Source organism: Grus americana, chromosome 2 (genome assembly GCF_028858705.1).
Source record: "Grus americana isolate bGruAme1 chromosome 2, bGruAme1.mat, whole genome shotgun sequence".
NCBI classification, from domain to species: Eukaryota; Metazoa; Chordata; class Aves; order Gruiformes; family Gruidae; genus Grus; species Grus americana.
This window is the reverse complement of record NC_072853.1, coordinates 158,096,699-158,111,645: the sequence shown is the minus strand read 5'-3', so window position 1 is coordinate 158,111,645 and position 14,947 is coordinate 158,096,699. Positions and strand designations below refer to the sequence as shown.

Genomic DNA, 14,947 nt, shown 5'->3' with positions numbered 1-14,947 from the left:
GCACTGTATTGTACCTTGGAGTGAAAAATAACACACAGCAATATTTTTAAAAATTATTTTATTATTGCAAAATAAGTCCTCCTTTATGTATTTTTCCTTTTTTGTGTGTGTGTGCAAGTGCTACCATTTAACTGACACCGACATATTATTTTTCTAAAAAGACCCGCTGCACACATGCACAAAATCATCTTTTGTTTACAAATGTGTCTAACTGCAGTAGCCATGTTAAAGTAAACATTAGTTGGTAGTTGATAGACTTAATTTTTTTAATAGATCAAAGATGCTTGATCGTGTGTTGCACAGTGGGCTAGTAGTCAAGTGTCACAGTGGGCTAGTAGTCAAGTGTGTGTATACAGTTTCATGTAGTTGCTTATATAAACAAGCGGGTTTTAATGCTGTGTACTTAGGAAGCTTTATGCCTTTAATCTTAAATGAGATTAAAATCAGTGCACAGGGAAAGTTCAGGAATCAAGAGTATCTGAGAAAGAATGCATTTTGAAATTAAATATACATTTATTTTAAAATGTTATTAAAGCATAAATACATATTTTCTTGTGGTGAATTGTTTGTTTCAGGGTAGTTACTTTCTATTAAATAATACTTTGTAAGAGTAATTTTTCTTCAATTTTGTCTTTTCTATAGTAGGCAGTGATTTATTTCTACCTCTGTAGTTTATGGAGCTTGAAATTAACATAATTCTTTTCATGGTAAATCTGAAATGGCAGGTTTAATGAAATGTCTGGTATACTGGCATAAATGGTGCAGCAGTCATTTGGAAAATGAGAAGTAAATACAAATGGTGAAACATTGATTTATCTAGTAGTATTTTGTTAATTTGGGGAACAGTTTGCATTATTGTATTTCAGACTTTTACAAAGTAATTTCTTATGGAGTTCGTTATTTGCCATTCTTTCTTTGCAATCATCATTCTCCTATAAGCGGAAAAGTGATTAGGGTTTTGTTGTTGGTTTTGTTGAAAATAATACAGTGTTTACTTTTCATTATCTTTAATTACAGATGGCATTCTAAACTCAGTAAACCACACCTCCCCTATACTAGCAGTGGAACCTGTCTCAACCTCTCTTTACACTGATCAGAATTATGGGCTCTCAAGCTTCTCTTATCGGAAGGGTATGTCAACTGCTCTTGAAAGCATCATTGTGTCTGAGTCTTTCTTTACATATCCAGTAAAATAAATATATAATAGCCAAAATCCAGTTTATAATTCTATTCTGCCTCTTAAGTTGTCTGTAGTATGAATTGCATGCAACATTCATGTTTTTTTCTGCTCTTATTTTTATGTAACGTTCATTCACTGCAGTTTCACATCAGGTGTGGGTGCATGCTTCTTATAATGTTTGTTTTCAAGACAATATTTTGTTCTTCCATGATAAAACAAGTTACCACTCAAGAACTGCCTTTAGATAAGTCTTAGTGCTTCTATAATGTCCAGAAAAACCCGGTCCAAATCAGCAGAGCAACTTGCTTATATCTGAAAGCACTTAAAATGTGGGACTGTACTTGGTGGTTCTTCCTGTGCCTTTTGCCTAATTTTTTTTATGACCAGCCTTTGCAAAGAGACTTTAATCCTTATGCCCCTAAATTCTCAGGCAGTTCGCTAGAGGAGACATTATTACTCTCATTGCAGATTTTCACTTTGAAATCCATAGTAGTCCGATGAAATGTGCTGCATATTGCAGGTTTTACAAGATTTCATCTATTACACTTTATTTTCTGTTCCAAAGTCAATGCAGAATTCAGACACTTTAAAAGATGCAGACAGAAATCACCTGCCTGTCTGGGAGGACAAACTCAACATACTAGTTTCATGCCTTTTTCTTCTTTGGTAGAATTAGGGCACTTTCCGGTTTTTATGAAGCTGAGAGGATCATAGAAGTTTCAGAGGATTAACCTTTGATATTGTTCAGGATGAAGCTCAGTGTATGAATATAAATTGTTATTATTCCTTCCATAGAAATGTCAGGCCCTCCATTTCAGATAGCTTCAATGGATGAAAATGGAATCCTCAATATGTGGGTGAGTAATATACATATGAAAAGAGAGAGCATCACGTGTTGGAATAATAAAATACTTCTTCAAATATACCAACCCAAATCCGGGATTTCTGATGAGAATTTCCTCCCTGAAAAGTACAGCAACACTAGCCATTCTGTTAGAATTCTCCTCAAAATTTTTGCCCTGACTCCCTAATGCCACGAAGTTATCCTTAGGCAAAACTATTAACAGGTACATAAATTAATGAAAACAGGCAATCAGTAGTTCTGCTTCATAGGAATATGTTCACATTAATTGAATAATAGACCTGGGTCCTCTTTCACCCACTTATTTTATTTGAATCACAATGGTGTCAGAGACTGTACTGAATGTATGTGAGAAATGTCATTCCTGATTTATATAAAATAAATGGTCAAGAGGCAAAATGTGAAAATCTGTGGATAAGATTACCCTGCCTAAAATATGACAGGCAGGTAAGCACTGGGTCTGTTGCTCTTAATTGTCAGGTGTAAGAAATCAGGAAAGGAAGGCAAGAAACCGACATGGATGAGTCAAGACCTGCTTGTCAAACTAAAGATCAAGAAGGAAATGCAGAGGCAGTGGAAACAGGGACAGGTATCCTGGGAAGAGTATAGGGACACTGCCCAGGTGTGTAGGAATGGGGTCAGGAAGGCCAGGCACATGGTTGGAGCTGAACTTGGCAAGGGATGCAAAAAATAATAAGAAGGGCTTCTACACGTATGTCAGCCAGAAAAGGAAGGTCAAAGAAAGTGTAGTGCCCCATGAACAAGACTAGCAAACTGGTCGTAACAGAGAAGGAGAAGGCTGAGGTGCTCCACAACTTTTTTTTGCTTCAGTCTTCACTGGCAACCTCTCTTCCCACACCTCTCAAGTAGATACACCACAAGACAGGGACTGCAAAGTCCTTCCCACTGTGAGAGAAGAACAGGTTCGTGACCACTGGAGGAACCTGAACATACATAAATCAATGGGACCCGACGAGATGCATCCCAGAGTCCTGAGGGAATTGGCTGATGTAGTTGCCAAGCCACTCTTTATGACATTTGAAAAGACATGGTAGTCAGGTGAAGTCCCCGGTGACTGGAAAAAGGGAAACATTGCACCCATTTTAGAAAAGAGTAGAAAGGAGGGCCCTGGGAACTACTGACCTGTCAGCTTCACCTCTGTACCTGGAAGATCATGGAACAGATCCTCCTAGAAGCTATGCTAAGGCACATGGAGAACAGGGAGGTGATTTGAGACAGCCAGCATGACTTCACCAAGGACAAGTCTTGCCTGACCAATCTAGTGGGCTTCTATGATGGAGTGACTGCGTCAGTGGACAAGGGAAGAGCTACGGATGTCATCTATCTGGACTTCTGTAAGGCCTTTGACACAGTCCTCCACAACATAGACTGGTTTGAGTTGAAAGGGACCTCAACGATCATCTAGTTCTGACCCCCCTGCTGTGGGCAGGGACACCTTCTACTAGACCAAGTTGCCCAAAGCCCCATCCAACCTGGCCTGCCGTGGGCAGGGACACCTTTTACTAGACCAGGTTGCCCAAAGCCTCATCCAACCTGGCCTTGAACACTTCCAGGGATGGGGCATCTGCAACTTCTCTGAGCAACCTCTTCCAGTGCCTCACCACCCTCAAGGTAAAGAATTTCTTTCTAACATCTAATCTAAATCTCCCCTCCTTCAGCTTAAAGCCATTACCCCTTGTCCTATCACTCCAGGCCCTTGTAAATAGTTCCTCTCCAGCTTTCCTGTGGTCCCCTTCAGGTGCTGGAAGGCTGGAAGGCACAGACGTGTTAGAGTTGATCCAGAGGAGGGCCACAAAAATGACCAGAAGGATGGAACATCTCCCCTATGAGGAAAGGCTGAGAGAATTGGGGTTGTTCAGCCTGGAGAAGAGAAGGCTCCGGGGAGACCTTAAAGTAGCCTTTCAATACTTAAAGGGGGCTTTTAAAAATATGGGGACAAACTTTTAGCATGGCGTGTTGCGATAGGACAAAGGGTAATGGTTTTACGACTAGAAGAGGGTAGATTTAGACTAGATGTAACGAAGAAATTTTTTATGATGAGGGTGGTGAATCACTGGAACAGGTTGCCCAGAAAGGTGGTAGATGCCCCATTCTTGGAAACATTCAAGGTCGGGTTGGACAGGGCTCTGAGCAACGTGATGGAGTTGAAGATGTCTCTGCTTATTGCAGGGGGAGGTTGGACTAGATGACCGTTACTCAACGACTTCTTTGCCTCAGTCTTCACTGGCAAATGCTTGAGCCACACTGCCCAGGTCGCAGAAGGCAGGGACTGGGAGAATGCAGAACCACCCACTGTAGGAGAAGATCAGGTTTGAGAATATCTAAGGAACCTGAAGGTGCATAAGCCCATGGGACCTGGTGAGATGCATTCGCGGGTCTTGAGGGAACTGGCAGATGAAGTGGCCAAGCCACTCTCCATCATATTTGGGAAGTCCTGGCAGTCCGGTGAAGATCCCACCGACTGGAAAAGGGGAAACATAACCCCCATTTTTAAGAAGGGTAAAAAGGAAGACCCAGGGAACTACAGGCCGGTCAGTCTCACCTCCGTGCCTGGCAAGATTCTGGAGCAGACCATGTGCTCAGGCACATGGAAAATAAGGAGGTGATTGGTGACAGCCAACACGGCTTCACTAAGGGCAAATCGTGCCTGACAACCTTGGTGGCCTTCTATGATGGGATTATAGCGTCCGTGGATAAGGGAAGGGCAACTGACGTCATCTACCTGGACTTGTGCAAGGCATTTGACACTGTCTCACATGACATCCTTGTGTCTAAACTGGAGAGACATGGATTCGATGGATGGACCACTCGGTGGATAAGTAATTGGCTGGATGGTCGCACTCAAGAGAGTTGTGGTCAACGGCTCAATGTCCAAGTGGAGAACAGTGACGAGTGGCATTCCTCAGGGGTCGGTACTGGGACTGGCACTATTTAACATCTTTGTCGGCGACATGGACAGTGGGATTGAGTGCACCCTCAGCAAGTTTGCCGACGACACCAAGCTGTGTGGTGTGGTCGAGACGCTGGAGGGAAGGGATGCCATGCAGAGGGACCTTGACAGGCTGGAGAGGTGGGCCCGTGTGAACCGCATGAAGTTCAACAAAGGCAAGTGCAAGGTCCTGCACGTGGGTCGGCGCAATCCCAAGCACGACTATTGGCTGGGCAGGGAATGGATTGAAAGCAGCCCTGAGGAGAAGGACTTGGGGGTATTGACTGATGAGAAGCTCAGCATGAGCCGGCAGTGTGCGCTTGCAGCCCAGAAAGCCAACCGTGTCCTGGGCTGCATCAAAAGAGGTGTGACCAGCAGGTCGAGGGAGGTGATCCTGCCCCTCTGCTCCGCTCTTGTGAGACCCCACCTGGAGTACTGCGTCCAGCTCTGGGGGCCCTAGTACAGGAGAGACATGGAGCTGTTGGAGCGAGTCCAGAGGAGGCCACGAAGCTGATCAGAGGGCTGGAGCACCTCTCCTGTGAGGACAGGCTGAGAGAGTTGGGATTGTTCAGCCTGGAGAAAAGGCAGCTCTGGGGAGATCTAATTGCAGCCTTCCAGTACCTGAAGGGGCCTACAGGAAAGCTGGTGAGGGACTGTTTATCAGGGAGTGTAGTGGCAGGACAAGGGGTGATGGCCTTAAGCTGAAGGAGGGTCGATTTAGATCAGATATTATGAAGAAATTCTTTGCTGTGAGGGTGGTGAGGCGCTGGCACAGGTTGCCCAGAGAAGTTGTGGCTGCCCCCTCCCTGGAAGTGTTCAAGGCCAGGCTGGATGGGGCTTTGGGCAACCTGGTCTAGTGGAGGGTGTCCCTGCCCATGGCAGGGGGGTTGGAACTAGATGATCTTTAAGGTCCCTTCCAACCCAAACCATTCTGTGATTCTATGACCTTTAAAGGTCCTTTCTGACCCAAACTATTCTATGGTTCGAATTACTGTCCTGACAACTCTTCTTTCTGTCGGATGTTTTCAGTCTCCTTGTGATGCAGCTTTGGCCCAGCTGTTGAACTTGTTTGTATCTGAATTAATCTTGCTTGGGGAACTGAATGGCTCAGTGAATAATAAGGGGATAAAAGTATTTCCTTTCGATATCACTAGTTAAGTCCCTTAAAGCTCTAAGTAACTTAAGTAGCAACAGATTCAGGCCAAATGATCTACCCTTTATTTCATGAACACTGAAAAGCACAGGAAGTGTGTTACAATTCCTTATTTGGGTGTTTGGGGTTTTTTACCAACCAAACCAACAAGATGCCAAATACTGATTAAGCGTAGAATGTCACTTCCCATATTCTGCTTTCCAGCAGGGAACATCCAGCAGGAATGTGAAGCTACTTTTAACATTGCAGGCATTGACAGGGGATAGACAATCTACCTGTAATCATTGTAATGTTAGATTTACCTGTCTAAATGTTCTTTTAGAGTTATACGTTATTACAACTAGTTAAAAAACTTTAGAAGTCTGGTAAATATTTATTGCTTATTAATGTTAAATATTGACTTTTCAGGTAGTTGTTGAATTACAAAAAGTGGATGTAGCCGGTTCACAAACTGATTTAGGTGAGTACTGTACATTAGAGGTAGAATAAAGTGCTTAAGTTTTGAGATTATGAAGTTAGAAGAGAGAGGAAGAATCAGTGATGACAAAAAATAGTTTAGAAGAAGGCAAAATTACTGAGGAAAAGATTCTTTCTCAATAGGACTTATATCTAATATTTGGGGCTATTAGTTAGGTATCATGAGACTTATTTTCACTGCTACCTGAACCTCATCTGCTAATTCTGTATTGGCGATTGCCACCTCATATGACCACATTTCTTATAATGTCAAAGCAGATTTCTGTGTCCTCAACAGCTTTTTTCCAAAGAATATGAGATTTTATGTCCCTCGTGGTTGTCCTGTTCTTTCTTGAGTTTTAACCAAATCTGTTATGTGCTTTCGTTGTTGCTCGTATCTCTATTTTGATAATTGTCCTGAAAGTTCTCATTTGGGTAAGGTACTTAATTTAGTGTGGTGGGTTGAGCCTGGCTGGGGGCCAGGTGCCCACCAGAGCCGCTCTATCACTCCCCTCTTCAGTAAGGCAGGGAGGGGAGAAAGGAGGATGGAAAAAAAAACCAACCCCAAACTCGTGGGTCGAGATAAAGGCAGTTTAATGTAGCTAAAGCAAAAAAAGCCGCACGCGGAAGCAAAGCAAAAAGCAAAAGATTATTCTCTACTTCCCATCAGCAGGCGATGTTCGGCCACTTCCTGGGAAGTAGGGCTTCAGTATGCCTACCCCTTACTCCGGAAGACAAACATTGTAAAAAAAAACAACGAACGCCCCCGCCCTGTTCCTCCCCCTATTCTCAGTTTCTTATTGCTGAGCAGACATCATATGGTATGGAATATCTCTTTGGTCAGTTTGGGTCAGCTGTCCTAGCTGTGTCCCCTCCCAAGATCTTGCCCACCCCCAGCGTGCTGCTGGGGAAAAAGAAATGTTGGAAAGACAGCCTTGATGTGTGCTGGCACTACTCAGTAGTAGCCAAAACACTGGTGTGTTATCAACAGTTTGCTAGCTACCAATACACAGCACAGCACCATGAGGGCTGCTGTGGGGAGAATTAACTCCATCTCAGCTAGACCCAATACATTTAGCATGAGGAAAGAAGTTTCCATGAAAAAAGTAAAGAGCAAAGTCCATTCAGCCCTTACTTACCTAACTGGAAAAGGCCGTGATTAAATTTTAATTTTACATTTACATGTATTTTAATTTTACATTACAACTGATACATTTTAAAATACGTATATGAACAATGAAGTAATGCTAACAAACTAGAATTTCTAATTTATAAGCTCGTGTGCAATGTCTGGCTATATTAAGCTGCTAAAGCTGGATATCATGTCAGCGGAGAGGTACGTTTTAAAGTTACGGTTGCTTGTTGACACAGTTTTACTGCTGCCAGCATTCATTTCTTTCCTCTTCAAAAAATACTTGTGTTTGAAGGATTTCAATTATTTATGCTATTCCCTAGTAACAAGTCACATAGACCACCTTTATGGAAGCATTATTACAGTCTCTCATGGTTATAATTCATTGTCAAAGACCCAAGTGACATAAATGTACATTTTCACCAGTAATAGAATTGGGTTTTATAGAGTGATATTGCATCATGTTATATGCATACCGTAAAACTAAAACATATAATTGTGCTTCCCTTTCTCTGTCCTCCTTTTTTTTTTTTAATTTCTGATCGATTACAACTCTTCAGATTTGAATTCTGAAGTAAATAGTTCTAAATGATGTAAGATTCTTACATATTAAAAGCTATATCTACAATAAACAATTCTGACGTATCCTTTTTCTTAGCTTAGATTTTAATTTGATGATAGTGCTTTCTTAATGCAGGATGCTTAAATCAGTTTAAACAATTATTTTATGTAATTTCAGGTTTAGTTCCTGGAGGGAAAGTGAAATTAGTACATAGTTCTACTATGGAATTGAGTAACAGGTAAGAAAACAGGGGCACTCGGATTTTACATGTGTATCTCACAAAGCTAATTTTTCCTATACTTTATTAAATTACTGTTATATATTTAACAACATTTTCATTAGTTGTTTGTTGCTTTTTTTAATACACACTTTTCCTAGAACTATTCATAGATATTTTAGATCAAGACTTTCTTTATGTACTTGCATGACTTTAGGAGACAACTTCCTGTATTTATGTCATTTTCTACCTTTATGTTTTTCCTAGCCTTTTCCCAAAGGATGTCCGCCAGAGAATGCCCCAAACGCTGGCTATTAAATTTCTGTCTTCTAATCCTAATCATTTCATTGTCGGAACAAACATTGTGAGTAATATGGTAAAATTAATTTCATTGTTTTTTGGTTTTGGAAGCTGCCCGATTTACTTGGAATTTTAGCAGTAGATTGTATATAAAATTTATGATTGGAGACTATTATTAAAATCTGTTAGCTATTAAAATTTGTTAGCTATTAAGGATCTTTTAACGTAACAACTCTGTGAATTATTTAACTTTTTCTTGTAATACTGTAATGCAAATGTTGTTTTCTTTTGTTTAATTAATTTTCTTTATATTGTTCATAGGGTCTGGTAGGCCATGGTACAAGACATGATTTAAGAGTTTTTCCTAAGCTATTCAGACCCCAGGAGAGCGGACTAAGATCAATAAGCATCAATGCAATTGATTTCTCCCCTTTTGGAAAGCCACTGTTTTTGGTATGAAAACATTTTAATACAAGTTTCATTTTTTAATTTCTTACGGAGGGAATATTTCTAATTTGACATATTTAACTAGATGTGATAGTTGATTTACCTCACTAATTCTGACATGCCACAAAGGGTGGCAACAAATCTTGTGTTGTGGTTGTTAGGACTTTGCTTACGTGAAAGGTGGAGCATCTGGCTCACAGAAACAAATGGCAATTTCACTTCAGCTATTACCTTTATAACTTACTCTTTGTTTTTACTGAAATTCAGCTTTGCTAGCAGGTCTTCTGCCGTGAATGAAGCCTCAGCTGTTTCTCACTCTTAGCGTGCATCTCTTAGTGATAGAATAATTTCGGAGACAAGATCCCTGTATCGCTGTGTAAGGAAAGGTCTGTGGGGCAGCTCTGGGCATTCCTGCCTTCCTTTCCTCTCCATATTGCGGCTTTGCAGTAGCCTGCTGACAGCCCCTCAGGGTATGCCTGGAGGGAACACATCCCTCTGATCTGTGGTCAGGTGTGTTCAAATCTGACCTCAGCACTTCGTATTGACTCACCACTTGTCTCCCTTTTGAAAGTTTATTCAAAGTGAGTTGAATCTAACTCTGGTAGGATTTTCTGTCTGCTTATCGCTGCATATATTTGTACTTGATCCTCTCTTAAAAAACGCTTTCTTCCTAAATTTGCCATGATTTACATGATTTCATTGAGATTGCCCGAGGTACAAAATGAATTGCGTTTGGCTACGGTGTACATATTTTGTGTTACCATTGCACAGTCAGAACTTTCTTTTACCAGTGTGGATGTTCTTACCTTTTTCCTGAATTCATTTATTTAGAGTGATACTGATTTCTACAAGTTGGTATCTGCAGAGTCCTTTTGAATGTAAGCACAGTGTCAGCACAATTCACAGAGTCACTGTAAAAAGTCATCATAATTTGAAAATTCTAGGAAGTCTTCCTGATGTAGAGATGGCCCAGGGTAATAAGTTATTTTCTGTTTTCATAGAATAGTTTCTTTTGTACCTGGATCAGAGCAAACTTGTAAATGTTATACTAGGCAAGACAAAGGTTATAACGAAATACCTGGAAGCAGTGACATGTGCCTGTCTTTGATTTAGCTGTTCATTATGAATCAGTTTAATATCATTATACTGTTAAGCACAGCCCGTCCTACTGAAAGCTATTCTGGGTTTTAGAGATGACATGTGTCACTAAGTAGCTGTCTGAATTGGTCTCCAGGCTCTGACCTCGCTCTGATTCAGGCTACTGTCAAGTTGTGCTGGATCATAGTACTAGTGAAGGTGATAGTTTGAGCACTTTTTTTAAAACAGGAAATTGGGACTTCATCTTAGGATTAGTGCTTTGGATCACTTTAGTATGGTCAGTACAGAGTTACTACTTTGGAACTAGAATTTACATTGAAAGTTAAAATCTAGATACTCCATAGACTGAGATATGAGAGATATGTGCCACTTGAGTCAGATAACTAGTTTTATTTATATGCCTGATATTCTCAAGAATTGAACTGTAATTTTTATCCTGCTTAGTTTGTTTTGTTGCCAGGAAGTATGTTCTTTTTGACTGTGATATAGGTTGGCTGTTCAGATGGAAGTATTAGGTTACACCAAATGACTTCGGAGTATCCCCTCATGCAGTGGAATGACAGCACGAATGGCCAGCCAATTATTGCCCTGCAGTGGGCTTTAACAAGACCCGCTGTGTTTTTTGTCCTGGATGCATCATCTAATGTTTACATTTGGGATCTTCTGGAAAATGATTTGTTGCCTGTGGCAAAGCAGACTGTTCCATCAGAGAAGTAAGTAAGAATTTGCTTTTCTAACTGTATTTTTTAAACAGTTGGAGATGTGGAAAGAGACTATAATAAGCTAAATTTTAGTTTATCCTTATTTATTTACTATTTTATACAGTCTGATAAAGGAGAAATAATGTTAGTATAAATCAAAATCAGGTACAGCGTTATCAGTTGGGACAGGTGTCTGTACATGGAGCAGCTGCTGTTTATATGACGAGAAGAATTTTGTTCCCACTAAAATCACTGGGCTGCTTAAGTTCAAGCTTTGCTGGATCATGATCAACTCCTAAAATAGGCAAGATATGTTGGACAGCATTTTTAAATGCCTATATATAGTATGGTTACCAGTATAAAGAAATATATTGTGTTCATTGTCAGAAAGTAAATAAGAATATTTTTGGACTAGCCCATGTTCACCAAGACTCACAGTACTGTTTCTGTAGTCAGTGCAGAGATCTGGATGTCCTGTAGATTGATGCAGAAAAGGAGTTTAATTTGGCCTTTCTGAATTACAGTCTTGAGAATTCTCTTTCCTCCCTGATGGGAGCTCTACTGGGGGACTCTGTCTTCCCTAGGCTTAAGTTAGTCTTGGTGAATATCTCTCTAACAAAAAGTTTTCCTTGTAGCCTTGTAAACTATAGCGAAGTGCTGCTAGTCTGGGGAGAAAATAATATAATTTCAAAAGTTCTTACACTGTACTGGAAAATACCACAAAGCATAGTTCATTTTTTGCAAGCTTGAAAAAATTTTTAAGTCAGGATTAGCAATTGATGATGGGATCTATGAACAGGGGAAGAATTGCTTGTTATATTTGCATTAAATGATTGCAACTGGTGAAAAGCTAAAGAACATGCTGGGACTTGAAACAGTGAGGAATATTGGACTGTGATGAGCAGAAAAAAGGAATCATTTAGTTAATTACAAGTAACCTGCTAAAACCACGTTTGAAAACACCAATTTCTATTCATTTTGTCTCAATTAAAAAACATTCCCCTGATCTTTTGATTTCAGTGTTGTAACTATGGCTTTACTGGGAGAACCAGAAAAAACAAATGGATTGTTAGGAATTGCTCTGGCTAAAGAATCTGGACAGATAGACATTCAGTATGTAAAGAAGAAGTGGGCATTACCTCAGCCTGAGGAATCTGAAAAATTTCATTTGCTTTTATTGCAGTCTGTTTAGAAACGGTACACCTCTCTGGATGTATTCATTATTGCAAAATATTTAGATTATTTTTGTCTGCAATTAAAAGATTTATAATGTAATTTTATATTTGTATATAGCTTGTATATATTTTAAAGAATATCAATGCAGTATTTTGGCTAAAATTATGTATTTTATCATAAAAATGACAGAATAAAATTTAGCTTTATTGTACTCAAAAAAAAGGTGAACTGTATTTCATTATTGAAAGTACTCTAGATGTATATATTTTCAAAAAAAATATCAAAAATATATTCCTGTAAATTATGCTGCTGTTTCTCATTATTCCACTCTGAAGTAAATGATAGCAATCTTTTGTCTGGTGAGCATAAATTTGTGCCTCTGTATAAGCAACCTGAATGTATGGAGATTTCTACTTCTGGACCTTTTACACACTAACACTTGGTAAAACTGTCTTATACATACCTAAAAAACATCATGCAAGCATACCAGAATACAAATTTACATCCCATGATAACTTCTGCTTTTGAGCCTGAAACTTTGCAAAAAGGAATACCTGACTAACTGGAGTTGTCCTGTTATGTGCGGTACCTGTTTGGATCAAATGATGTAACCAATATGCTTGTGAGATTTACTGAAGTTGTCAATCCTTTGGGATTTCTAATGTAAACCAGAAAATACTGACCTGTTTAATCCTGCAAATAATTCTCAAAGCTCTTGTAGTGAGGAAAAGGATAGTCGTCTATATTATTATTATAATTTTTGTATACTATTGGTAAAGTTTGGACCAAGACCAAGTACTGAAAATGTCTTTAATTTTTGTAGCCTAGCAACTTCTGATTTATAGATTGTGAATAAAACCATTGTTAAATGAGTATGGATTTGGGGGAAAAAAGGACAATTGGAAGACAATATGTTAAGAATTTAGTGAACATATATTTAAGATATGTACCATCTCCTTCTAAAAATAGACTGAAATAAGTTGTAAATTCTAATTAATTAATCACAAATGTTATTCTATGTAAATTGTTACTTAAGTTGAGCAAACTGGATGTGGCCACATGATGGTGCCAAGTCACAGCAGTAAAAAAATGAGTGTCTACAAACAACACACACCACTTGGGGAATGAAGCTGCTGTAGTCCATTGCGCATTCCTCTATCCTCAAAAACAGCGACTGCAATCCAGTGAGTCCAATGAACTGTCTGGGAGATACATATTTCAGAGAACATTTTCACTCTCCTAGTTCCCTGGTCAGCCATGGATTATTTAGATTTTTTTTTTTTTTTATGTGCATAAACACTAATTACTCTTCTCATCTTGCTGGGTTTATATGGTAATAATATACACTACAAGTTAAATTCGAATAGCTTTAGTAATTCAGATAAAGAAGAAATGGCAGGTACTTTTCACAGTAAGGTAGCAGAGCATCACTACTGAGACCCGTAGTAAAAAACCAAACCCAAATGTCTCACTCTTTCCCTCTCAAAGGAGAGACACACGCTTCACCACTCCCTCTCCCCAATTTAAAACCAAAATTAATCTTTGAAATTATAGTAGTTTTCTGAAAGAAATCTCTTATTATCATTTCATCACTTTCAGGAGTTAGCATCCTGAATTTCCTTACTGCGCCCACTTCTATACATGGAAACTGTCACCGAAGGGTTGAGTTTCTTCTGCCTGGTGCTGTGTGCAGTGGGGGGCAGGGAGGGAGTTCCAATTTGCAGAAAGGAAAAAAATAGTGTCAACCACACAGCAGTACTGTGGCTGCTTCTGAGCTGCTGTTGATAGGTATGCTTGAATTCAAAGATCCAAATATTTTAGGCCAGTTGTACGGCCTGGAGAGCTGAGTGTGAGTCAATTTTTGCACTGGGCCTATGCTTCTTGCCTCAAAGATGAGTTTCTCGAACTGCAAACTAATGCAATAATACAAATGTACCCTGGGCTGACAGTTGATGTTACAAGAATGTGAGGAAAAAATGTGTAGAAGTTGCTGCTGGTTTGCATGTTGTCTCACTGGGTAAATGCAGACCATTAGAGTGACACTCCATGTAATCTTTGCAGTTGGACGTATTGATGTAAACATTTTTGAGCAGGTATATGATGAGAGAAGTGGGAAGTGTTGGTAGACTGCAATACAGGCAAAGCATTCCATGTATAAGGACTTGCAAAATTGTTTCAAACAAAATATTTCCATCAGCTACCTCTAATGATTGTCAAGTTAATATTGTTAACATAAGGTACTGGATTTTACGCATGTTCCATCAGAAAGCAACAAGATTAATTAAAAATCAGACCCTGTGTAGGAAAGAAGAAGGTTCACTGTTATTCCAAAGTATTTTCATATCCATATCATTTTTACCAGTAGCTCTGATACGCGTGCATATGCACATTTTATTGAATGATCTTTATATAGGATGTAAACACTACTATCATGAAACATTTAAAATAGCCTCAATAAATATTTTTTTTCCCACCTGTAGCAAATTTTGGAATATGTATTCTTAACAGTATGAACTGTTGTTAAAATTAACTGACCCATATAATAGAGACTTACGATTCAAATGATATAAAAGTTAAATCACTATCCACCCATATTAATAACTTCTGTAAAATATAACCTGTTGGCTCTTAAGCCAACAAATCCTGGCAGCAAGGATGAAAAATTTTAAGTATGTAAAATGCCAGAAAGTTTTGGATCAACTTCTGTTTTATT

The 14,947-nt window shown here is 39.3% G+C and overlaps 1 protein-coding gene across 2 annotated transcripts in view; it reads left to right on the top strand.

Moving 5' to 3' along the window:
* The window catches only part of DYNC2I1 (dynein 2 intermediate chain 1), a 37,801-nt gene extending 25,390 nt beyond the window's left edge, over nucleotides 1–12,411 (top strand). The window contains exons 17-24 of one of the 2 annotated variants that reach the window (XM_054817059.1): nucleotides 1,018–1,131; nucleotides 1,976–2,037; nucleotides 6,554–6,605; nucleotides 8,473–8,533; nucleotides 8,780–8,876; nucleotides 9,134–9,265; nucleotides 10,847–11,070; nucleotides 12,079–12,411. In XM_054817059.1, the coding sequence (XP_054673034.1) occupies nucleotides 1,018–1,131; nucleotides 1,976–2,037; nucleotides 6,554–6,605; nucleotides 8,473–8,533; nucleotides 8,780–8,876; nucleotides 9,134–9,265; nucleotides 10,847–11,070; nucleotides 12,079–12,250 (914 nt within the window). In that variant the 3' untranslated portion in view covers nucleotides 12,251–12,411. The remainder of the gene's footprint in view (nucleotides 1–1,017; nucleotides 1,132–1,975; nucleotides 2,038–6,553; nucleotides 6,606–8,472; nucleotides 8,534–8,779; nucleotides 8,877–9,133; nucleotides 9,266–10,846; nucleotides 11,071–12,078) is intronic. The other variant, XM_054817060.1, reaches the window with a different exon arrangement.
* Nucleotides 12,412–14,947: the final 2,536 nt, after the last annotated feature.